This window comes from Lycorma delicatula, chromosome 2 (assembly GCF_047948215.1).
Source record: "Lycorma delicatula isolate Av1 chromosome 2, ASM4794821v1, whole genome shotgun sequence".
In the NCBI taxonomy this organism is placed as follows: domain Eukaryota; kingdom Metazoa; phylum Arthropoda; class Insecta; order Hemiptera; family Fulgoridae; genus Lycorma; species Lycorma delicatula.
The window spans coordinates 107,643,491-107,671,187 of NC_134456.1; the positions used below are offsets into that span (position 1 = coordinate 107,643,491).

A 27,697-nucleotide genomic window follows, 5' to 3' on the forward strand; every position below is an offset into this window, starting at 1 on the left:
TGTAAAGAATATAATAATATAACTAAATGTGTAAAATAAACAAAGAAACATTAATTAATCATTTGAACAAGTGAATCAATGCATTTTATTTAATGTAAAGTTATTCTATGGATTAAAGTATCTAGAGTAGTGGGCATGATTGCAGACACTATTCGACTCACATTTTTTGTGAACAATTTGGTCCTCTCTGTGGATTTGAAGATTTATTTGTGATAGTCCAGATTTAAATATGTGTTCTTCAAATTATAATTAATCTTTAATTGGATCCAGAGTAGTACGTAAAAGAGAATTTGATTAACTTGCCGTATATATTGGAATTGAAGTTACGACATCTTATCTATCCAGTATTTATGTAATATTATTTTTTTACTTATTTTATATTATTAAGAACCTCATTATAATGGATAAAGATCAATTATTATTAACAGAGACAGATTGTTAAATTTACTATTACACGAATTAATACAGTCATTGATAATGTCGATGTGACAATGGATGTTACTTACGCCCTTCAAATCAAATCAAGAAATCCAAATTCATTAAGTTGGTCAACTACCAAATTATAGAGTGATTCCTCTCGACCTTTCTTTGCTTGTGCAGTAGATTATAGTGGTCCGATTATAATATATTATGGCAGGCAGAGATCTAACTCCTTGGGTAAGGCTTATACTGCTCTTTTCATTTGTCTTGCTACTACGGCCTTACATTTAGAATTGGTGACTGATTTCACTCCACAAGCATTTATTGCGGCCTTAAAGAGATTTACAGGGTGTGACTATTAAACAAGACTAATGTTGTAAAATATTTTATTTTAAATTTATACATATTTAGTTATTATCCCCTTCATTATATACCCCTCCTTTATCCCTACAATGCTTCATGCAGATTTTCCATTCTTGAAAACAGTGCTGGAAGTCTTCTTCTGTAAGCTCTTTCATGATGCATGCCGCTTTTTCTTTCACAGTTTCAGTGGTCTGAAATCTTGTTCCTTGTAATGCAGATTTAACCTTGGGGAGCAGATAAAAGTCACTTGGTGCTAGGTCAGGAGAATAAGTCTGATGGTATAACACTAGGATGCTATACTTGGCTAGAAACATCTTGACAGACAATGCAGTGTGAACTGGTGCGTTGACCTGATCAAGAACCCATGACTTGTTCTTCCACAATTCAGATCATTTTTTCTTATTTTTCACACAGTTGAACAAGGACCTTGAATAAAGACAAAAATAGTTAACTGATGTTCAGATTGGATCAGATTACCAATTTATCAATATTTTTATCTGTTTTTGACAAGGAAGATTGACCTGGGTCACTCAAGAGTGATCATCATCAATGTCTTCTCGGCCATCTTGGAAATTCTTAACCACTCAAAAACCCGCGCTTGTGATAAACATTCATTGTCATACACCTTTTTTAATAAAAGATAGATTTCAGTACTGGTTTCATATGAAATTTGATGGCAATTCTTTGCTGTAATAAAACATCATTTTTTCGGCAAAACAAAAAAAACAGATGTTATCGAAACATAGGCCACAGGCAGACTAATATGTCTACAGAAACTGGATTGGCAACACTTGAAAGAGAAGGCTTCATGCTATACAACTGTCGGTTGTATGAATTTTGTGTATATGCAGTTCTTCTGTAGCCGCATTAATCTCATTATTTAATAGCCACACCTCATATATCTCTTAGAGGTATTTCCGAATCTTTTCTGACAATGCCTCTAACTTTCGCTGCGCTATAAATATCCTCTACAATCTATATCAACTCTTTAAATCAGATAAATTTAAATGAGACATGCATTCATTTTCAACTAAACTAGACATACAGTGGTCATTTATACCACCCGTTTCTCCCAATTTTGGCAGTTTATGGGAGAGCGCAATAAAGAGCATTAAAGTTCATTTACCTCATGTAATAGGATAGACAGTTCTGAATTTTGAAGAGTTTTATACAATTCTAGCTTAAATTGAAGCATGTCTCAGTTCATATCGTATGTTCACTGTTTCCACAGATCATAAGGATCCAGAACCTCTCTCTCTAGGACATTTTCTAATTGGATGACCTCTTATATCTTTGCCTGAACCCAGTTATCAGAAGGTTGACATTAATTATTTAGGTCATTGGCAACTTATTCAAAAATTTATTCACTCAATTTGGAACAGATGGTCTAAAGAGTATCTATATTATCTGCAACAACGCAATAAATGGCATTTTCCTTCCTGTAATCTTTCAGTAGGAGATCTAGTTTTGATTACCAAGGATTCTGCTCCCATGATTTGGAATCACGGAGTTATCACCCAGGTTCATCCAGGTCCTGACATGTTGGTAAAAGTTGCGGATTTAAATACTGTTTAAGGGCAAATAAGAAGACCTATATATAAACTATGTTTACTCCCAATTTCCCAAGGTTATGTTATTTAATATTTATGTAGATAAGTAATAATATATTTTTAAGGTCATAATAAAATTTATTATATTTCATTTAATTTGATACTCTTTGCAATTAACTGTTATTGTAACTTCAGTTCTTTGTAATCTCTCAATTTATTATGTTTTGATTATTGTATGTTATGCATAATCCATACTTATGTTAATGTAATTGCCACATTATTGTCATATTGCTCTCACACTTTAATTCTTTACAGACCAACAACTCTTTACAAGCTATTATTTTTACTGTGTTACAGGTACATGTATACCACACACAAGCACATATGCATACAATATACACCCAACGTATGCAAACTATAGCAAACAAAATCCAGTGCAAACATACCATACATTTCAAGTAGATTGTATTCATAATGCACCTAGATGATTTATTCATCGAGTCATGTGGACTAAGTTTCCCATGACATTACTCATACACTTTTATATTCAATGGTATCACAAATATTCTGACCATTGAATACACTTTCACTCCAATGGAATCTCGCGAACAACACCCTTTAAAAAAATTCTAGGTACAGATCTCAATGGATTATGATTATCTGACCATTGAATTCATCTTCACTTTAGTTGAATTCCAGCAACAACACTCTAGAAGAAGTCCCAGATTTTTGCATCCATGGTGATGTTGGGCACAAAATATCCAATGGCATCATGATGGCTCTGGCCATTGGATGCATAAAAAACACAACACCTAAGACATATCCTATATTTATTAATGATGTAGTCATGAATGAAAATGATCTCTGATTATAGAGACATGTGATACATTGTTTTTTATTTAAAAATATACAATTATTTTGTAGTTTAGCATTATTAATATATTATTCATCTATTAATACAATATGTTATTGTTAGAATTGTTTTAGCATTCATTTGTATTACGGTGACCCTATGTGCATTATTATTTATTTATTTTGAAACATATTATTAATATTTATTATTGTACAATTATATGTTTTATTGCACAGTTGTAATTAATATACTATTAACATATATCAATATAATATTATTTATTTTCATGTACAATTTTGAGATTACAGATCAAAACTGTTAATGTTGTCATTGTGCTATTACTTAAAATTTACTATAATATTAAGAAAAAATCATTATTGATTTTTTTTTTGTGGGCAGTATGTTCAGTACCATATGTTATTTACTATACATTTCTTACGATGTATTTTGTACTGTCTCGTTTTCTTCTTTTAATATATGCATTTAGTAATATTATTGTATTGTTTACTCACGTTCATAACTTGACACAAACATATTTATCTCATCTCATTTATTATAAAATACTACACAACAGTGTAAAGAATATAAAAATATAATGTAACTACATATGTAAAGTGAACAAAAAAATATTAAATAATCATTTGAACAAGTGAAGCAGTGCATGTTACTTAACATAACATTATTCTGTGGATTACAGTATTTAGAATATTGGGCATGATCGCAGACATTATTCGACTCACATTTTTATGAACAGCGTTACCTCTAAGGATGGCAGAGCCGCAATCTGACATGTAGAGCTCCGGTGTAGATTGGACACAGCCAAGACAGTGCTCTCTAACTTCTATAAGAGGACCAGGACAACTCAAGAATCTAATCAGGGTAAACAAAAGGTGTAGCTGCCAACAACTCATTGAGGAGGTAGACAGAGATCACTGATAATGTCCATGACCCAGTTGCCTTCCTAACATGGTCCTGAAAGCAGCAATTGGAGCAAACATGGGTGTATTCCTTGATATGTTTAGCCAATGTCTTGATGAAGGCATCTCGCAGTCTTCCCATCGCTCTGGAAGAGGCAGCGAATCGTATTCCTTCCCAAATCCAGGAAGAATCTTGAGAACCCCTGCTCCTACAGATTGCTATGTCTGCTGGATTCTCTGGGTAATTTATTTCAGAAGATGATTCACCAGAGGCTTGCTGCAGTTATCGTGAGTGAAGGAGGGATGTTGCCTAACCAATTTGGTTTTAGGAAAGGCAGATCTACGTTAGATGCAGTGGCCAATGTTTGTGCTACCGCTAGAGAAGCCATGCTTCTACCGGTCATAAGACCAAATATTGTGCCTTCATCACTATAGATGTCAAGGACACCTTTAATAGTATGAGCTGGATGAGGATAATGCAGGTGGTACAGGCTCTTGATATTTGCTCCTACCTGAAAGAGATGATAGCCTCATATCTACATATTTTCTACCTCATATCTGTCTATTTTACAACACAGTCGATGGTACAAAGGCTCTTAGGAGAGCCAGGGATCTGCAGGGTTCCTTTCTGTGACCCACCCTGTGGAATCTCGTGTATGACAAGGTATTAAAGTGTGCCTTGTAGGATTCGCTGATGACCTGGTCATGCTGATGGTTTCAGAGAGGCTGGGAGAACTGATAGAACTTATCCAGTCTTCATATCACAGGGTACAACTCTGGATAGAGGAGACCGGCCTCCATCTAGTACCCAAAAAGACGGAACTGGTCATTGTCATGACTAAAAAAAAAGGAAAAACATATCCATACTGCTCTCAGGTCGCAGAATTGAGACCAAGCCTACAATAAAATAGCTTGGCATATGAATAGACGTGAGGCTTAACTTTGGCATCCATATGCAGAAAGTTTCAGAGAAGACTTAGATAAAAGCATTAATGCTTAGATATAAGCATTTTTAGTTTAAATATGGACTGCATGGCGGCCATGTAAAGCGGTCTTATTAAGTGAAATTTTAAACAGTGCCAATTAGTGTAGAATAGTTTGTAGTTGTTGGTGTTCGAAAAGACGATCATTTTAAGACATCAACCATGGAAATCGGTTTATGGGAAGGCGAGATATTAACGTTTTTCCCTCACCAAGTGAGACCATGTGGCGACACTTCGGTGCCAGCCCTTTAAGTTAATTTATACATTAGTAGTGACTCTTTTTAAGTGATAGAATATTAACCTTGTTTGTTTTATTGATGATAATAGTAGTTTAAGACAGTTAGATATAGTTCTAATTAAATAATAAGTGTTTTTAGGAGGTAACCTAAATGGAATTCTCGCCACGTGCTTTGTGGAGGGAAAAATACTAGCATAGCAGGCGGGATACTGTATAGTGGTATCAGCCGCCATTGTCCACCATTATTAGGACAAGTTAAAGACAAAGAGGTTGCAGCAGTGTTGCCAACCTACTTAGTGATTCAGTTAAGACTCGTTAAGTGAACTAGACAAATAATTAGTTTTAGGACCGTAATCTTATTTAATTAGTGTGTTATTTTTGAGTGGTGCGAAATCTAGGGTATAAGTTCTGCATTATTTAGGTTATTTTGTTAATTATTTTATTAACGGGCTACAGTAAGTGTAGTATAGGACTAGTAAGTGGAATCTGCGGGGTTTTCCCGTACCACCCGGTGCTGATGGAGCGAGCAGACGATATGGAGGAAGAGCTGATGATTGCCGACGATGCGGGGTGTAGCACAGCAACGACAGAGGAAGAGAGGGACTTCCAACGGTCAAGGAAGATGTTGTGCTCACCGCGCCCCCCGCTGACTTCCTCCACCGACCAGTGAGAGGAGGGTGCAATGGACGAGACGGTTTTGGGTAAGCTCAGGGCGCGGAAGTACAGGAAGGAGGTGAGTGAAGACGCAGAAGAGGCCCACCACCCGACCATGAAGTCGCTTCTGGAAGAAATTCAAGTCCTGCTGCTTCTATGTGAGGCGAGCCCAGAAGTGAGCGACATTTTCAAGGAGACGGCCGGCAGAGTCATGGAAAAGGCGCAAAGGGTTGCGATGACGATGCAGGGTACTCAAGGGACTGCGAACCTGGACAATAAGCATACCCAGACAGCACGGTTGGACCTCGACGCGATCCAGGCAGCGCTGAAGAAGGGGGAGGTCCAAGACCTGAAGGAGCTTGCTGAAAAAAGGTGGCCCCCAACAGGCCTTCGAGCTAGTCGAGTGCGGGGCCTACCCAAGGCGGATGACGAGCGTGCATGTGTCTACGTGCTGGACCTTGAGGGTGACAAGAAGTCAAAAATAGCTTGCCGGGTCTGCGACTTGGCACCCGGTATAAAGAGGAAGTTGAACAGTGGCGCTATGCTCCCAGGCACTGTGGTGCGACATGTCGCGGCCACAGACGTTATTGGGGAAAAAGAGGAGATCGACCCGTCAGGAAACCTGTACGTGATACCAGTTAAAGGGGAGGACATAACTGCTGTCGACTGGTTGCTATCTGGTCTGGAGACCGTTTCAACGTACGAGGTACACCCGGTGACTGTTGCGGTGCCAGGGGGTAAACTGGGTAGCATAGTTAAAAACACCCTGGAATTCTGGGCAAGAAAGTATAAAAGGAAGGTTACTATGTTTCACACAGGTGACCTGACCGAGGAACGGCGTGAGAGGCAGACCGAGACCGTGGTCGTACGGCAGACGGGCAAGTCGTATGCAGAGCTACTACGCCAAGTGAAGGTAACAGGGAGAGGAACTGGCTCCTAACATACTCTCAGTTCGTAAAGGCAGGGGCGAGGATGTCGAGGTACGGGTGCAGGCGGGGACCAACTGTGCCCAATCCCTACGAGAGAAAATGGCACAGAAGGCGCCAGAGGTGAAGATTGGTGGGAAAGGACAGTTGGACAGAAAAGAGGTTGTCCATATTAGAGACCTCGACGCTGAAGTGACTAAGGAGGAGGTGATGGCGGCGGTACAACGCGCGCTGGAAGGAAAGACGTCTGCTAGGATCACGTTGGTCCGCCAAGCATATGGACAAACGCAGAACGCCACTGTGGTGCTGCCGTTGGAAGAGACGAAGAGGTTTACGTCCACCGGGAGGCTCCTTGTAGGGTGGCAATCGTGTCGAGCGTAGATACAAAGACCAGATGTTAACTGCTTTAGCTGTTGGGAGACGGGCCATGTTGCGGCAAACTGCACGGGTCCCGATATTAGTTTCTATCCTTCGCAGTGATTCCAACCACACGTCTCAAAATACCTAAAACACCAGAGAAAAAAGATTTTTTTTCTAACAGACCTCATATAACAGATATTTAGAGAATATCTTTCTAAATAGAACATAATAGTTACAGAGATAAAACTTGAGTAATTTGTGCACCTAATTTTATGTAATTTAATATTAATTATTTTCTGATAAATAGGCAGAAGAAGGAAAAACTGAATTATCACTGATTCATTTTACTTATACGAATCCTGATTGGAAGCCTCCTAAAGATGCTCAAAAACGTTTTGTACCTGGCTTGATTACACATGCTCTTCAAGATCCATCACATTACTTGCAAATCAACGCTGACTTTGTACCACAAAATTACTTTGGATCCTATGGTTTTGGGGTTAGTATTTGAATTTCATTTATTTAAATATGTAATCCACATTAGAAATTTTATTTGCCTGTAGATTATTTACGTTTTGTGATGACATGGTGTTTTATTTTGTTAATTTAAATGCCCTTTTTTTAAGTGATTAATAAACTATACTTCTGTCAGAGGGCAGTGTCACTTTCATTTAAGGGGCAAATGAGTTTTTGTTTAAAAAAATATTTATTTTTAATTTATTTGTATTCCATAATTTTATGATTCCTATTTTAACATATTTCTGCATACAGCTACATATTTCTCAAAATCAGAAGAGTAGAAAAATTTTCAACTGACTATCATGAAAATCAAGGTACTTTTTCTTGATGATACAAGTTAAGTCAGGCATTTATTTCCAATTGATTCTCTAAATGTTTTTTGTCAGTTTGAATACTGTCCTCGTTGGGACATTGTTATATTAGGGAACTTTTTTTTTTATATAATATAGAATGGGTAGCAAGTAAGAATCTGTTGATTTTGTTTATAAAGTAGTAAATCCATCTTGCATCTTTCTCAGTGAAGTGCATTGTATAAAAGTTGATTTTTTTTTTAATGATGAAACCTAACAGTACATTTAAAAAATTAAAAAACTTCCTAAAGACCGTCTACAAAGCACTTAAAGTAAAATGGAAGATTTCAGTGAGTGAGCTAATTTTAGAATTAGAGCTTCAGATATAAAAGTGACTTGGATTCAGAGTAAATGTCAGAATATCTTAATGATACAGCTAGAGTTTATGATATAGTGAGGTAAGAAAACTTAAAATGATGTTTTTCATTTGCAATTTATAAACACTGCAGAATTGAGTGGACTTTTCAAGTTAAGTTTGATAAAGTAAACAAAAACTCACTGAATTTGGAATTTTTGATCAACAAACTGATATAAAATTGATTGATTGATTTTTACTGCACAAATTCCAGAGATACAAGGAAGGGATAGAACACTGAAATTATACTATCATTAATTCACCTTGATTATCCCCAGTCTTGTTTTATCTGTTAGATCTATTTTCTGTGCAAGCTATAAAAATCTGTCTTATAGAATTATTATGAGAATTTTATAAACTTTGAAAAAAATTATAATGCACTAAAACAAAGTATTGCTAATGATAATGCTTGTCAAAAGCATGGATATACTTGTTTGCCACTATTGTTACACATACTAGTACTGATACACGTTTTTATCAATGAGAATAAATTGCAGGTGTAAAAAAATTTGCAAAATGAGCTGCCAGTTACAATGGTGTTATTTATGGGATTGAAATACAATGGGCAAACGAGATGTTCAATTGCCCACAACTATTATATGAACTAAAATATGCTAAATTTTTTGGGAAAATCACTAAGGCAGTTGCCGAAGGAGATCTTTATGATCTAGACTATCAGTACCAGTAAACTTGAATGTGCTGGACATGTAAAAAAAAAAATGGCTGTCTAATTATATTATCTAGAGATGAGTACAGAAAAGAGAAAATTGTGGATGGGAAGCCAGTTGGAGGAAGAGGTAGTAGATAGACTGCTGAAAAATTCTTGTCATACAAAATTATTAAGGTATTGCTATATGAAGAGGGGGGTAGGTTGGGAGATACAAGGAGAACAATCAATATTAAAATATACTTCAGTATCAGTTAATGAAATTAACAACAAAGTCATGGTTTGTGTTGTGCTGGTGCTAGTACAATAAAGTTATTTCAGAAGGTAAAGAATACAGACATGATCACATTTATGTTTCACATATCATAATGCAAGAATGAAGAAATATATTAAGAATTTTAGCTGAATCTCAGTTAATAAAAAGGTGTTTTATTCAGCAAAAGCCAAAACCGTAAGTAAAACACATTAAATAAAATTATTTGACTGAGGTTACCCAAAACTGTATTTTTGAATTCTCTGGAAAGTTTTAAATTTGGTATTTTTTAAGTACACTTTTCTTTCTACCAGAATAATATAACCAAATACTTTGTTTAAAATAAATTTAATGTTGAATGTGGAATGAACTATATAAATATGATGATAAAATTGGACACATCTTGTGTACTAGAGTGAAGAATTGTTTTCAGAATTCTTGAAAAAAGTTAAGGTAAAGAAGAATAAATGCCAAATAGTTGAAGAATAACTTGAAGATAAGTATCAAGCAGCAGAATTCCCAGACAACCCATCATATTGAGCTGAATCGCATTAAGTTAGTAAAATAATGATTTACTGGTAATTACAAATTTAAAACTTTTTTCTTTATTTGATAAGGGCCACTTTCTAAGAAACCATGAGAAATGGTTTCTAATATTAACTTGAAATTTTCAGGACTTTAATACAACAAACTATAAACTTGTGAGTTTGGTCCTTTTACATTATCATTTTGAGACCGGAATTTTGAACTTTTTTCATTCAAAAGAATTGTATTCTAAAGCGCTTCATCTAAATTTATAAAATGTAACAAAAAGTAATTTTTATAGCAAAAATTTGAAGTATCTCTTTTGGTTCCTAAGAAAATAGGTCAAATATAATGTTAGGGAGATAGGTATTTTGAACCCCCCAGTTAGTTACTTAATGTTAGTTTTGCTTTTAATGTTTGTACTGCATTTACTTATGTAATTTGACACATCTGATTGTTATACAAAAATTTTGTCCATGGCTACTTATCATATAGAAAGTTTTTACCTACTTTGTAACAAAAATATCATCGATAAAGATTTCTCTTCTTAATAAAATAACTCTACTCTTATAGTACCTTAAAAAAATATTTTTTCTTTTTTAATTTACTTATCTAAAAGTCTTGTTTTTAATTTGTCCTTAGGTCATCTTTAAAGTTTTTTCAAGTTTTTCTAGGTCAAGTTTTTGTCTGACTGCCAATCTATTTAGAAACATATCGACTGCAACAACTCTTTTTCACTTAGTGTGCCTCCCTTAAAATTTTCTTCAGTTTCATGAAAAAGTGGAAATTGCTATCAGACTGAAAGGATGGTTAAAAACTTATTTGAAGCATTCAAGGATCCTGTTCTTTGACCAGTGCTATGGAGTTGGGTGTTATCATTAAGGATGGTCTCACTGACACATAAAATTTGTGTATCGGAAATGATCAAACAGTTTCGTCGATTACACCATGAGAAAATTCCAAAAAGCATTTATTGATAGTAAGTGTGCTATGCCGATCCAACCCAACAAATTCATTAACATGAAGCAAATCACCAAACCATTCACATCGACTGCTGAACTTTCTGTTCATTGATCAACATGGACTTTTTCTTTCTCTGTTTTAAATTTCAGGCACCATTATTGCTCCATTCATAAAGTTAGAACAAACTTATTTACATAACCCATCCTTTAACATAAGAGGTTGTGTATTTTCTTTACTAAGAAATTGAATTGCAGATGTCACTTCATACTGCAGATACAAAAACTTCCAAAATGATAAAACTCACACGTAGTTCTACAAATAACTTTACCGAGAGTGGCTAAATTTGAATTCACCTGGATCAGTGATTGAGTTGTATAGTAATAGTGTATATATATATATATATATATATATATATATATATGTATGTATTGATGTGCATCATTTTGAATATTTGAACTACATAAAATAAAGACAACTGCTATTCCGTGATAGCCAACTACTTAAATTCACTTTACTGTTTTACACACCAGAGTTTGTTAATTATTTTATTCTAACAGACAGAAGGTGTAAAAACTGAATTATCACTGATTTATTTTACTTATACAAATCCTAATTGGAAGCCTCCTCAAGAAGCTCAACATTTTAAATCTGCCTTGTGTATACGTGCTCTTCAAGACCAGTCATATTATTTGCAAATCAACACAGATGTGCCAGAAAAATACTTCATATCCCGTGGTACTGGGATTAGTATTTTGAATCAATTGTTTAAATATATAAGCTACATTTTTAATCTGATTTACATGGCCGCCCATACGTAAAACAAAGTCCTTCAAAATGTAATTCAGAAAACCTGAATTATGTTAACTGTGCACGCTTTTGAAACTTTCATTTAAAATTATCTGATAACTACTGAATTCAGTTTGATGCAAGAAGTATTGTCTTCTAATATATAGGTTGTAGAAATCGCTGAACATTTATCTCATTGTGCTGTACATCCCAAACATATTTATGCATCTGGATGAATTATGAATTCCTCACATAGAGGAAATGGGTACACCCATAAAGACATTTGCATGCACACACGTGTGCATGTGTGTATTTAGGTAAAATGTTTATGACAATACTTTTTTAAACATTTTTATATCACCTATTACTGTACTCTTAAAACAATAAAGTAGAGTTTATTGTTTTAGAAATAAATGCGTGAATTTTTTTAAAACATTGTTCTTTGTAATAAACTGAAGGAATTCTGATTTTTCTCTAGTAATGATGTTTGTGTGTATATTAGTGTAATGATAAATTTGTAATAATTTTCATGTGTAAACAGTTAAGCAGCATGATACCTAGGATTAGTGCTGGTATGCCAGGTCCATCACATGCTGAAAGTCCGAGTATTGCAGTATCACCTCCTGGGAATATTAATACATTCTCAAATAAAGCTAGTAGAGCAGAAGGACCATTGAGCATGGAACGATGGAATCGATATATGTCAGTATTTACTTTAATGTGGTTGTTTATTCTTTTGTTATCCAGAATTATGAGGGTAGTTTAATAATTAAATAAAGTGGTTGGTTAAAAAAAGTATAAGATAAATTAAATTTTACTTTTTAAGTTAATAGAACTGTTCAAAATATTTTATCTGCTGACTACGCACAAGTTAAGCCATTTTATTATTAATAATTATTATAATAGAATTTTATTATTGCTTGGTTCTATGTGTTCAGTGTGTTCCACACTGCTGTTGAACAAAATAGTGCTCTCAGGTTTTTATTTATATTAAATATTTGTTTTTTCTTGTCACATTATATTATTTGACACTACTTGCTTGACTTTATATGTACTACCCTACTTCCACCATTCTGCCAGAAATATTTTTATAATGTAAAAAACAAAAATCATGCTCACAATGTGTTACATTGACAGAGCGATGTACACATTTTTAGATAAAGTGATATATATTTTTTATGAAGGTGCTGTTTCTTTGTACTGTTTTTTTTTCTGCTAATTTGTTTTAGACTAAGCTTACTTTTTCACCAAGAAAGATGCAAATAGTTAATTTCGCTAAACTAGCATATAAATACTTAATTTTCAATTTATCAGTAATGAACTCACTTCTAGGCTAGTATAGCTGTAGCCAGGACCATAATTAGACAATTGGTTTTCATGAAATAAGTAATTATAGGAAAATTCTGATTACAAGGAAGATTTATAGGTTTCTTATTCAGTACCCTGCTTGCATGATCTAACTTTATGCCAACTGTCAAATGATAGGCATCTTTTGGTAAAATATGAAGGGTTTCAGTATAAAAGAAATCTGATATTTGGATTTTTCCTCCTTCAAAGTATAGAATATGAGTTAGTAAATCAGATTCTACACCTTTCTTAAGGTATAGACCTGACTTTGTAGGTTCAGAAGGATGTTTGAAATAAATGTTGACTAAAGTATTATTACTGAGACCGGCTTCTTTAAATATAATCTAATTTTAAAAATGTCGACTTCAGAGCAAGTAACTAGTCAAACCATCATACACAGAACATATTCACCAAATGCTATATTCCTGGAATACACAGATGAAATTGTTCCAACTGCTCATTGCTCTTGGACAAATGAAACACAGCTTCAAACAAATACAGTGAACATTTAAAAATGCCATGCAACTTTTGCTAATCAGCTAATATAAATAAATAAAAAACTACAACATTAATAACAACCTAGGTATTCATCATATAGACAAAAAAGGATTACATCTGAATATATTTCAGTATGAAATAATATGTTCAATCAAATAATAAGATCAATCATCCTCAACAGGATCGGTTCACAACATGAGAAAGAACTAGGAGAATACCAGATTCTGGAGGAGCTGTCCAGACCAGATCATGAGTCTCAAGGTAATAATGATTTACAACAGGAAAAGAAATAGAGACATGGTGATAATATTTGTAGATTTCAAGAAAGCTTATGACTGCATCCACAGAGAATCCCTTCTAAAAATTCTTAAGACCTCTTGGACTACATATCAAATTAATAAACATGATAAAACTGACCTTCACAAACACTTAAGTCAAAGATAAACTTCAGAGGAGAGCTCTCAGAACAGGACTGCTCCAAGATGATAGGCTCTCACAACTATTATTCAACTGCACTTTAGAAATGGTAATGAAAAAGGAATGGCCCAAAAAATGATCTTCAAAATTAAAAATAGGCCCAAAAATCAAAACGGACTGTCTTGGTTTTGTTGCCAACTTGGCACTACTAGCAAACAACATCAATGAAGCTAAATTATAGATATTAGAACTTCAAAATATTGCAAATAAAATTGGCCTCAAAATTTCATTTAAAAAGACAGAAATTATGCCCCAAAAACCAACACGATTAAAAGAAGTAAACATCAAAGTAAAATCAAAATAGTAATCCAGTTTAAATACCACAAAGAAGTAGTAATAAACAACCTAAATTAAAAAACCTTGATCAATATAAGAAGAAACAAGCTAGCTAAAGCTCAAAAATTAGTTTGATGCACTTACAATAAAAAATGCCTGTCAATAAAATAAGACTACAACACAGCTATAAAACCAGACGCCATTTATGCAGCACAAACACTCTTTCACCTGAACGAACGAAGACAGATGGACTACAGAAAATTGGAAGAACTTGCATCAATAAAAAGTACCAAAAAGACGGGCAGTGGTGGATTGTTCTCAACAAAGTTTTGTACAAAGAGTTAGAACCCATCACTGATACCATGCATAAGAGAAGACTAGGATTCTTTGGACGTATCATGAGAATGCAAGATTCAAGACTTCTGAAACACCTAGTGTAGTACAATCTCGATTTAGCAAACACCAAGCAAGACAGGATGCAGGTGGATCAAAGAATAAGAGAGGATCTGAAGGAGATTGGCCTTACACTAGTAGACACCACAGATAAGATAAAATTAAATAAGAAAATCAAGAACAAAAACAATCACAACACGAACATTTTCAACACTAGAAAGGGTGCAAAGATCGGAATGTATGAAAAAGTACTGGGAGGACCGCAAGGCCCAAATAGTCCAATCAAAGAGACTTGGATAACAGACTGACTATAGTGATCCCATGTGGTCATAAAAGATAGTAATAATGTCAAACACACACACACACACACACACACACACACACACACACACACACACACACACACACACACACATACACACACACATACATCTTAAAAATTCACTTACAGCATCAGCAGTGACATTCAGTGAAAAAAACAAGAATGCTCCTGAAGATGAATGCAAGGTTGTAACCATTGTAAATTCTGACCTAAATTTAAATTAAATTGAATTGGCTTATTTAAATTGGTGAATTTATTTTTATTTTATTTTATTATAAATTATTTTGTTATATGGATTTCTTAATACATTGACAGACGATATTTTTTTAAAAAAACGTAAAAGTTAAATTAATAGCAGCATGATTCATTAGTTATCAAAAATTCCTTCTTAAAATAGAATTTTAAGAAATATGACATCTTGTTTGAAAAATAAACAAACATTTTCTATACAAAGAGTTGTTATGTTTGTATGAGTACACATACTCACACAGACTTGATAATTCGGAGAAATAGTGTTGAGGTTAGACCGGTGAGACCATTGGAAAGTGTCAGTTTTATGTTGGATTTCGACTTGGTTGGTTTAGTGCATGAGTATGTTAAGAAAACTTAAATAAACTTAAAACTTAAATTCATAAACTATGATTTGTACAGAATACAGGTGTGAGATTTAATGTCAAAGGCCTCTCCATAAAAATATTTCATGGATTTATCAGAAGATTGCTTATCCGTCGACTATTTTTTAAATAACATTAAACATTTTTATTGAAAATGTAACATGTTATAATGACAAATTATGTTTAAAATTAATTTTGGATTGACCAATTCCTTAGTATTGTAAGTATTAATCAGATATTTTGTTAAGTTCTGATGTGTACAAGTAGTTAAGTAATAGTGGTTCTACGAACTCAAGAAGTGTAGTTATGGGAGTACTGAGTCAAATGAGTTTATTGTCATTTTTCTTTATTTTTATAAGTAATGTGTATTATTCATCGCTTTTGGTAATATTTTTTGATTTGTTGTAATTTTTGTTCTAAAACTCGAGAGAGAAGCATAAGCAACATAGTCCTAGTACATTGTTTTGCAAATCCCAACAATAGTAAGTTTATTTTTTGTTTATTAAAAGTTTTTTCTTTAAAAATTAAAAATTTTGTTTTTGTGTACAAGTTAAATTTGATGTTTACCAGAAGCTCACAAGGTAACTGAAACAATTTGGTGTGATATGTTTAAAAAATTAATAACAGTTTGAAGCTATGTAAATGACCACTAGGTAGCAACAATAATGAACAGTATTAAATTGTACATAAATTTACATGGCATTGGACTGTGTGAGAGTTGCATATTCAATATGATGAATATAATTTACCTAGGAGTGGAACAAAAGAGTACATGTTGTTGTACAAAAAGTACAAGTACAAGTTGAGGAATATCAGAAAGTATAAAAGGTTTTAATATATTTTTTGCCTAGTAGCTCTAAAAGAAATGCATTTCAGATGAAGAGAACCTTATCCTATGAACCAATTTTCAGTTCTTTTTTAAGATTATCCCATTCTTTCAAGTAGATTCTTAAACTCACAATAGTAATAAACTGTTTCTTTTGACATCCACACAAGGCTGGACAGCCATTTGAATCCATAGAACTAAATTGATTGAAATAATTATTTTAAAAAATACCACTTTCCAACTAATTTATTGATATTTTTGCCTTTGTAATAAGCCAGAGGCAGTTTAAAAGTTACTATTCAAACTGTTTTCCAATTGATGAATTTCCAGTAATTTGTTATTTTCATTTTTCAATTCCTGTAAATCAGTGGTTTGTTAAATTGTAAATGAAAAGTTTGAATCTTTTCAATAATCCTGTAATCTTTGCAGATTTACTTATCATGTTCTGATTCTAATCCCTACTGCTCAGCTTGATTCAATCACTCGCAGTGATTTGGATTTATTCAAAATTTCTAGCTGACAATTCTGCTTCTGAGTATTGTGATGTTGAGTTTTTAAATGTTAGAAGTAGTTTTCTCTTAATCTAGTTTTTTATTTTATTTTTGTATAAACTAGTTAAAATGTTGATGCCGTAGTATAAACAAGGTTTTGACAGTATTTATCGTTTTCTTTAATAATACATCTGTAACTAAGCCTTGCTATTACAGATTTAGCAGCTATTCTTTATGTTTCTTTTATATACCTATATTAGAGCAATTATTTTAATAACTTTATTGGAATAGTTACAATCCAGGAACATCATGCAATGGTGATACTTCTGGTTCACCAATATTCATGATCAACAATTATCATATAACATAATAAATATTAGAATTCTTTACCCTTATGTTATAGGACAGAAGTTTGCATCTGTTTCATCCATTAATTACCTTATTAGTTACTTATAACCCCAAACCTGCTTTTTCCAGAATAATTGTTGCAGAAAACTGGTATTGTGATCTTATTCCAAGTGAATATAACGTTAAAAAAGGTATGTGATTATTGCATTCATCATTTTCAATTATGATCACAGTATATGAAGTAGTTCAGAAATTGAAAGAAAATTTCCAATTGAGTTCTGTGTATAGAAATCACATTGTAACAGCAAAAACTCACCCTCTCCTTTACTCTTTATAAAGAGATTTGTAATATTTTCTGTTATCTGTCTATCAGTACATTAATTAACGTATGAGTAATTAATTAAAATATAAATATTACACCTTTACTCAGGAGGTCAGTAGGATACAATATCTGTCAAGATCTTTTCAAACAAATCCTATTCTTTGTGACGTCAACACCACAAAAAGTCAGTTATGGATCAGTGTATACTGTGCAATAACAGTGTTTTGTGAACTGTCATGTACTCTTTACTGTCTGTCTGTATCTGCACCCTGGTATTAGTGGTCTATAGACTTATATTTGTGTACAACAATGTGGTAGATATAACCACATTTTTCAAGGGAGTTACATACTTTCCATTCATCAGTTATAATTGCCATCCTCGGAAGAATATGTTCATTGATGTTGGGTAACAACTGTGACTCTGTTCAGTTTTCAACAACTAAAAAACATTCCCTTGTTTCATGACACACACCTCATGAAACAGCCAATATTATTCTTTTGCGGCAAAAATAGGCTATTTGTATTTCATTTCTCAGTAAGTCATCAGTACACACTTCATACCTTATTTACACCAGTCAGCAGCAGTATTATGGTTGATTTCTGACTCTTGCTCACAAAACTGTATTGTTGCTAGTTTCTTAGACAACAGTAGATTAAAAATAAAACTTTTCAAAAAGGCAATTTAGAGCTCATCAAATACATATCTTGTAACTGTTTGTTTTCTCAACACTCACGTTTAGAATAACATCATATCTCTCTATCATGTAACTGTAAATCCATTTTGTGGCTGTGATTTACTACCTTGGATTATCTAAAATACCATGCTCTTGAAACATTTTTATGGATCCTCATCATTTTAAATAGTTTCAACTAAAAAAAGTTTAATAACTAAAGAACAGATGCACATGTAAGATTACCAGGCAACAAACTAACCAGGTATCTTATTACTTGATGTTTTGGTATTGTTTTATCTGGCTTGAACAGACATGAAAAAGTGTTCTGTTTATTTTATAGACAGACCAGATTGATTTTTTAGGCAATTTCAGTGCATTGTTTTTCTTAATATATATTGACACACAGATATAACAAAAAAAATCAGATATTTGATTGTATTACAGTATCAGGAAAATAATACATTAATAATTTGTTAAATTTTTATTTTCAGGTTACCACATCAAACTGCTCTTTTACATCCATCACTAGGTGCATCTGTCTTTGGTCCTGGTATGGATAATAATTTAGATCGATTTGAAAATGTTGTGTCTGAAATGTCAAACAGTGCTCTCTTTTTACATGAAGTACACCATAGGTTTGTATTTTGTTTGATTATTATTAATTTCATCATATGATTTATAATTTAACTTTTTTCTCTTGCATTTTATTTTTTCATTACTAATGTTACAAAAGCTTTCCAATATATATCTATGATGAACTAACCAGACTTTATTGTTATATGACAAATTATTTTTGTTGCTGCAATAGTGGTTTCTGCCTCCTTTTCAATATTAATCAAAATTGTTTTGCTCAGTATTTTTCTTCTATTAAGAAGGATATGAGCACCTACTCCTTAGGGTAAATAAATACCTTTTCACTTTATGTTATACAATTAGAGTTACGTTAACCTTTTTTTTTTTCTAATTTAGCATGTATATGTTGTATCTTTTAAATTGCTGAATTGTTGATTTTAAGTTGATTTAAAAATCAACTTAAAATTTTTTTAATCAACTTTTTTTAATTAATCATCCAAATGTTGAAGCATATTTCTGTTCAGTTTATTGTCAAGACTTGAGTTTGTTTCCCACTTAATTGAAAGTGTTTTTCTATATGTTTAAAAAAACCTTTATAAAAGTTAATTTGAATTCTTTTATGTTGTATTTACATTTGTAAGAGATGTGTCTACTATTGATTTCCAAACAGCATGCAATTATTTAGGATAAGATCATAATAATTGTTTAAAAAGGACTATGTCCAATCCATAAAATGAAGAGCAGGCTGTTTGTTATTGGCCTCACAAGATTTATTCCATGGTTTGGGAATACAATGCCTGTTTGCATCAAATTTCCTGGTCATCACTCACTCAAATTGCTTTCACACTATTTACCATTGTTGCCTTCACATTACTGCTGTTAGAGCCATTTAAACATTCTCCACTAAATTGAGCTTTGTAGTTTCATAATCCATTTTTTCAGTTTCTGGTAATCCAGTGATTGATGCTTCACTTCTGTGTTTTACAATCTACTACATTGTGTATTTATCAGATTTTATAATCCTTCGATTATATATGAGGCATGATTAAAAAGTAAGGGTTGATTAATAACAAAATAATTGAAAAATTGAAAAATTTATTAATGATCGTCTCAAATACTTACATGTTTACTTTATTTTTCTACGTAATCACGATTTTGTTCCAAACACTTTTGATATAGTGAAACAAACTTCTTCAAACCTGTTGATAAAATTTCACCACCTGGGATTATAGCCACTTTTGCACAGATTTTCAATACTTCACTTTCCTCGAATCATTGAGGCGCAAGCAAGTTTTTTTAGATGTAGGAAGAGATGATAATCACTGGGCACAATCAGACTGTAAGATCAGGACTGTAAGAGGATGTTCAAAAATCTCCCATCCAAATTTTTAAACTGTTTCTGTTGTGCATGCAGCCAGGACTGGACATGTGTTATTGTGAAAAAAAAAAGATTCCTGATCTCAGTATTCCCGGCTGTCGATTTTGAATGGTATGATGGAGTTAAGAAAATCTTTCACAATAAACTTGTGATATGATGGATTCCAGTTTTCATGAAATCATTCAAAAGCAACCCTTTTGTTTGCAGAATACAGTTGCCGTGATTTTCCTTCGAGACTGGCCTTGTTTGAATTTTTTCAGTGTAGGTGAACCAGAATGACGCCACAGCATGAATCACTGTTTCATCTCAACATTGACATATGAAAGCCACATTTCATCGCAAGTTATGATATGGGAAAAGATTCATCTCTCTTATGGTGAAAGTAGTTGAGAAAAGCACATGCAGATGTCATTCTGTGATCTTTGTGAGCACTTATTAATATTTTCACTCATTGTCTACACAGTTTATGATAGCCCAGTTTCAGTCACAATTCTCGGCAATGTTTACCTTGAAACTTCTGGAAATTCCAGAGAAAGATTGCTAATCATAAAGCAACAATTTTCTCAACTTTTGCATTCACACTTTCAACGAGTTCATCAGTGCAAACACTAGGCCTGCCACTTCTCTGTTCATCATGAACATTTGAATGGCCTTCCTTAAACTCACAACACCATTGTCTCACTTTTTCTTCACTCATTGCAGTAGGGGCTTGCATGTTATACACAATTGATGGAGAATTTCAGTACCATTATGTCTTTTTATGTTTAGAAATCTATTCGCTGATCGAATTTCACAACTTGGGGGGGATTTGTTATTATAGAACTCATTTTAACACATTGTTTCACAAAAGCAAACAACAATGAAATGATAGCAATGGCAGTTACATGCCCAACAGACTACTTGAAGTTACTGTGCATGCGTGAACCAGTCAGTGTTGCCAGTTGCTATCTATAACTCTGGCCCTTACTTTTGAACTACGCCTTGTATTTCATGAAATTCATGTTGTTCTTGATATGTTTAGAATATTTAAATATTGGAGTAATGTTAATTTATAGACAAAATATTTTTAAAAAGGCCAAAATTTGATATTTTGGATTGTTTGCTTAATTTAAACTTTCCTTGTGAAGACATTTTTAATTCTGTCAAAATACACTCTTCATTTTTAATTTGATTTCTAATGATACAGGTGATTACATTTACTACAGGTACCTTATGGATCTTGTAGAAAAATATTTTGGTGTATAGATACAAGACTGTGATAGCACGGCAACTGTCTTAGGACAGCCTGTTAATTATGAAATAAGATTGTGGGTTCAGGGCTAAAAATAAAACTGAATTCCTTACACCTAATCATTAAGTTATTCATGGAACATCTAAAAATAATAGGATGTCTGCTTAGGACAAGTGGCTGCTATACCACATTAATAAATTAAAATCATAGTTACATTTTTCCAGTAGTTCCATTTGCATAAATTGTTACAATCTGTTAGCATCTAATCGTTAAACTATGTAGTCAGTTTACTTAAAAATTAAAGTAGATTACTTAAAGACAGTTTTAAGTTTTTTTTTGTGTTTTTGTCCTAAGGCTAATCTGTGGCACTACCATCCCATTTTATCCACTTTTTCCTGTCTGTTAAAAAATTAAGATTAGAAGTGTTAAATGTAGTTGATGGAAGGCAGTCAGATATAGCAGGTAAAACAGCACATTTCATCTTGAATGAAAAGTTCTTATATCTAGAATGTAATGCAAGTGTTAAATTGTATTCGGATTGAGATAATGAGTTATTTATGCCTCAAATGGATAGATCATTTTTATTAAGTTTAAGACCTAATTTTTGGGCAAATTTATATGTGCAAAAATTTGCCTGGCTACCAGAATCTAATAAGATTCTACGTAAATGACGATTACTGTACATGTCATTAGTATTACATACAGATGTTGATAGAATTATGTTTTCAATTGATTGATTTTTAAATGAACAATACTTTTAGGCTTTTTGCCATCTACCTTAGAATGATTAATTTTGTCCATTATGAATGAGTGTGTTGTTTCTTTCCACAAATCTTACACAGTCCTTTTGTATAACATTGATTAATAGAATAATGGTCCTTACATAAACAATTAAAACAATTATTATTTGCGAAAAAGGTTTTACGGTCATCAATAGACAAATTTAATAATTTCTTACATTGAAATATATAATGATTTGAATTATAAAATGAACATTGATTAAAATTGGATTTTGTATAATAACTAATATTATGTCTTTTGTCTTGTTTATTAGGATTTAAATTAAAATGTTTGGTTAAAGATTGGGTTGTATTTTTATGATGTTTCTTTGTTTTGTTTTCTGTATTTAATTGCATGTTTGATATGGATGGATTTTCTAAAAATTGTTATCTAGAATTTAGAAATTCTATAAAATCTTTAAGTGGGAACTTTGATTTGGCAACCTTTCCTTCCATTATTTTGAAGTATTGTAGTCCAATTTTGATGTTAGAAATTGGATGACAATAAATTCATGTGTTAACAGGAAGTTGCATTGTTTCATATGAATTCACATATGATGAAATTCCATTAATAAATTGGGATAAATTATTTACAATTCTTTTTTTATAGAATCGGATCTCATAATGCGCTTAGCATTATGACAAGCAATTTTATATTTGTTGTCAATGGTAAATTTTTAATGATAGCTTCATCCTTCAAAGAAGAATGTAAATAGTGAAATTTGTTATTATTAGTCATCTCTTTTATGAACTAAATCAATAAATATATAAAAATAGTGCTGCTACTAACACAGGTATGCCTCTAAATACAGATAATTAATTGGCTGTAATTGTGTTTAAGTGATACAGTTGAACTAACTACTTGATTAGATTTTTTTTTGGTTATTTATAAAATTTTGTAATTTGGATTCTGTAGTACACAATTCTTCTTCAACTTGTATATGATCAGATTCTAAAACCTCATCATCTTATTCCAATTCAAGTTCTGATTGAATGATGTTATATTTGTCTTGCAGATTTAGAAGATTCCTTAACTTAATTTGTAATGTGGCAATATCACCTTGTATAGGACCATAATTTTGTGTAAATGTTCCAATCCTAGTTATTAAGGCCTTTACTAAACGTCTTGTGTTTAATTAATTTCTCCATTTCCAAAATAATATTAGATTAATGTAAATTATTGATAATGTGAATTAAATATAATAATAAATTAAAAGCTATTACAATAAATAATGTTGTAGATATAATTGTTGCGATCCCTGGTTGTATGAAGTTTGTTATATGAAGATTCTTAAAAGGTTGTAGACTATATCCACGATGCCGGAAGAACACAGTTGATGATTCCTGAATGATGGTTTTTGAAATTGTCTGCAGTTCTGGTAGATTTAAAAAAGTAGAATTCTTGAAAATGTTGATTATGTTGTATATCTGCGATCGGAGGATAAAAAATTATGTATGTTGAAAATTGGCGCTGATTCTTTTATAATTTAAATCTTGATTTCTTATTATAAATATTTTATTGCGATTGAAACATTTATATATATAAAACATTAATTATTTGTATATGATTGAATTATACATTAATTACAACTGTTTCATTGTAAGTGTAAATATTTCTGTAAGTGAAATGACTGAAATAGAACTAGAGCTGAACTGATGTAGAACTGACGTAGAAAAATGCCAGTAATGTAGTGAAGAGCTTGCTGATGTAATGGTGGAGCTGCTGATTCAACAGGAGTTGAGTGCATCTAAAAGGAGCCGTGTGAACTGTAAAGAGCCAAGTGCATCTGATCAAAGCTGAAGATCTTTAAATTTAAAAGTCCTATATTAAATAAAAATTAAAGTTCCAACATTTAAGCAGGAGTAACAAAAAAGTGAACATTTATGAGTATTAATTAAATAAGTCATTTAAATAATTCTGAGTCTTAACACCATTTGTATAAACATTCTGTTACTTGTCTGTAATCTGGTATAAGTGTTGTCAGCAGTAATGGTAACAGTTAGATAGAACTCATCTTTTATAAGTACATTGATGTTTAATAAGGGTTATTTATATGATATACGCAGGTCAGGTACGTGGTACCGTAACCATTCACAATAGTGATGCCAATTTTTATTTCATGCTTTTCTATAAGGTCTTCTGTAATGTAAGAATAGAAAAATTAAAAATTATTTTTTATTAGAAAATTTTTAAAAACAGAATTATTAGCTGATCAACAGGAAATTTTTGCTGAAGAAGGGAAAAATTCTGATGATCTTCCGTTGATCCATGACCTCACTGTGTCCTTCGTTTATCATCTGTGGTGAAATGAATACCCTTAATATTTCTCTTTAATTGTAGAAAAAAGTGAAAACATAGGAGACCAAATCTGGTAAGTCTATGCTCACCAGATATGGTGGTGAGTATAAATAAGTAAAAATTCAGGGTGTGGAATAGATTCATGTTTCAACTTCACAAGAGCCTTAGTAGTTGTGCACTATGTATGCGGCCAAACAGTAATGGTGGTGCAGAATTATCAGCTTTATGGATTATCAAACATAGCACATTTGTCTTCTAAGGTGTTTTATGCCTTTGTATTGCACAGAATTTATTATCAACCTAGCTTTCAGGTAGTCAGTCATGTATGCAAGTTTGCAATCCCAGAATTGAGACTAAAGAGAATTTTTTTGAAGAGTTCAGTTTTGAATTTTTTTTATTGTGTTCAACCGTAGTGCTGGTTTTCCATGTTCTACCATACTTTTCAGAAACTGTTTATAACATTCTCCACCTCCTTTTGATTTTTCTCATTAGTCATAAAAACTGGTAGACTGTTGCAAGTTTTATCCTTAATGTTTGCTTTATTAGTTTCTGATACACAAAACTTTATTGCCTATGGTGCTGATCAACAATTTTATCACTCTGAACGGTTTTTAGACAACAATGAACGTCACTAGCGTTCAATTTTTCCGTGTTAAAAATTCAATCATTTCTTGTTGTATGAGATGCATTGATGTAGCAGCAGGTGTACTCAATTCCATAACAATGGCAGCTGATAAAAAATGAGAGTGCATGGGTCATGGAATTTTGGAATGTTAGCAGAAGGGAATGAAACTACAAGATAGTAGAACCTGTAGTTTTGTGTAACATTCTGTTCTGTTACATTCCAGAATGCATTACATTTCAGTCATGCCTCTCATACTATTAATTTGTAACATAATATATTACCTTGTTGTGTGTGTATTGTACATTAAAAAATAGCTATAAATTTTATTTAATTATATATTAAAAGTTTTATGAAATAAAATCATTTACAAAATTACCATCACTTTTACACCTTAAAAGTTTTAATCCTAGACTAATTAATTATATTTAAGCTTTGTACATAATTGCATAACTTAAGCATGTGGTCACATCTAAGCAAATGATTACCTCTGTTGAATTTAGCATAGAGATATTAATAAGAACTATAAAATATAAATAAAAAGAATCAACAAAAGAACATAAAGAGTAAAAATAAAGCCATATACTTTCACACAAAATTGTTAACTTTTAAGTTAGAAATAAACTTAATTGACACATAATAAAATAATACGGGGACTGTAATTTTTACTGTAATACACAGCAGCAAAGATGAATAGTGGATGGCTAATTTAAATTACAGTTAAAATGATTTAAATTACAATAAATGGGATAACTATGTCGTCTAATTTAGTTTTATTTTTATACATTTTATGTGCAGAAATCAGTGTATGTGATTCACTGATTACTGTGGAAAAGTTCACTGCATTTTCTCATTCATAGTATCCATTTGTATATGTTCTCCAAAGAATGTGTGTTGTATATATATTATATATTAGACTCTTTTTGTTATATTGTTGAATAATTTTTATTTTATAAAAATGAATTGTAACTAGTAGTATATATTTACTTTTTGTTTATTTTTATTTACAGACAAGTCAGAAGAAGAGGTTTTCATGAGTCAAGTGAACCAGTTCCTATTTGGCAAAGAGCTGGGATAGTTAGCAGTGAACGTACTCCTTTATTACCTACGCCTTCACATCCCTCATGACTACAGCCAACTTTTGTGTAGAAATTTTACACATTGATTTGCACAAATATAAGTAATACACAGTGAACGTATTAAACTGATTGATTGAGTCTTAATATAAAAGTACAAATTTTTACTTGTACTTGTATTAGCAGCATGTATTATTAAATAAATTAAACAAAAAAACTGCAGCTTTTTGTTAAGTGTATGCGTTTTATACAAGTTTCGTTTATTTATACTCATTTTATTAGTAATTATAGATTTGTTTTATCTACTAGGATTCTACCACATGTTATTAAAGTGTGGAAGATGCTATTTAATTTACTATTTTTTATCGCATTTAGATTTTTTTTTTTTTTTTTAATTAATGTATTATTTATGATCTCTTAATATTTTTAGAAAAGAAAAACAATGTGGAATAATATTTATGTTGAATTTACTTAATAATGGGCTCTTAACAATACATTAACAATTTTTTTTTATGGAGTATCATGTCTAGTGTAAATGATGATTTTATTATTGAAATTTAATCGCTTATTAATTGTAATCAGTATGTATTATAATGTTAATTTGAAAAATGAAGTAAATATGTGGTTATGAGCAAAGTTTTTACATTGAATTTTTTTTTTGTTTTTTTTCTTAGCTTGTTTATCACATGTTATTTTTATTATTTTTTTGTGATGCTTTTAATTACATAGGGTAAAATATTATATAAATATATTATTCACTTGTGAACACACAATAGTAACACTAATGCTATAATATAAATAGAATTTATTACTATTTTAATATTTTACAACAGGAAATAAGTCTTACTATTATCTTAAATGTTCTATTTTAGATGCAACATGCAATTAATTATATAGGGTCAGGCATTTAAACCTGACGATTTTTGAGGGATAATAATTAAACTGTGTTTCATATTATTAAAACATTTAATATATCAAATTAAGATCAATTTTTGTAATTTGTAGTGAATTACTTACATAGATTTTTTTTTATTTGAATATTATGTCGTCCAAATGTTTTCCATTACTCCTCACACACTCACTTAACCTCATTCTAAAATTTGACATTGCTTTCTCAATCATCACTTGTGGAACTGCTTCAATTTCTCGTTGAATGGCCTCCTGGAGTTTTGCAATTGATTGTGGTCGACTACTGAAGACTTTATGTTTGAGATACCACACAGAAAAAAATCACAAACAGCCATTAGGTGAATGCGCTGGCCAAGGAATGTCACCAAATTGGGAAATCAAACATCCAGGAAAGGTTTCTCGCAGAACATCCATTGTGATTCTCGCCATATGGGCGGTGGCACCATCCTGTTGAAACCAAATTTCATGTCCTTGAAATTTGCAACTTGAATGAGTTGCAGAAATTCATTCAAAATGTTTACGTATCGATGAGATGTTACTGTTACTCTGCGATTTAACTC

The 27,697-nt window shown here is 32.1% G+C and overlaps 1 protein-coding gene across 2 annotated transcripts in view; it reads left to right on the plus strand.

Moving 5' to 3' along the window:
• Positions 1-27,314, plus strand: part of Atg9 (autophagy-related protein 9) — a 79,038-nt gene extending 51,724 nt beyond the window's left edge. For both annotated transcript variants that reach the window (XM_075355960.1, XM_075355959.1), the window contains exons 12-15: positions 7,572-7,763; positions 12,224-12,384; positions 18,762-18,905; positions 26,163-27,314. In XM_075355960.1, coding sequence (XP_075212075.1) covers positions 7,572-7,763; positions 12,224-12,384; positions 18,762-18,905; positions 26,163-26,280 — 615 coding nt within the window. In that variant the 3' untranslated portion in view covers positions 26,281-27,314. The remainder of the gene's footprint in view (positions 1-7,571; positions 7,764-12,223; positions 12,385-18,761; positions 18,906-26,162) is intronic.
• Positions 27,315-27,697: the final 383 nt, after the last annotated feature.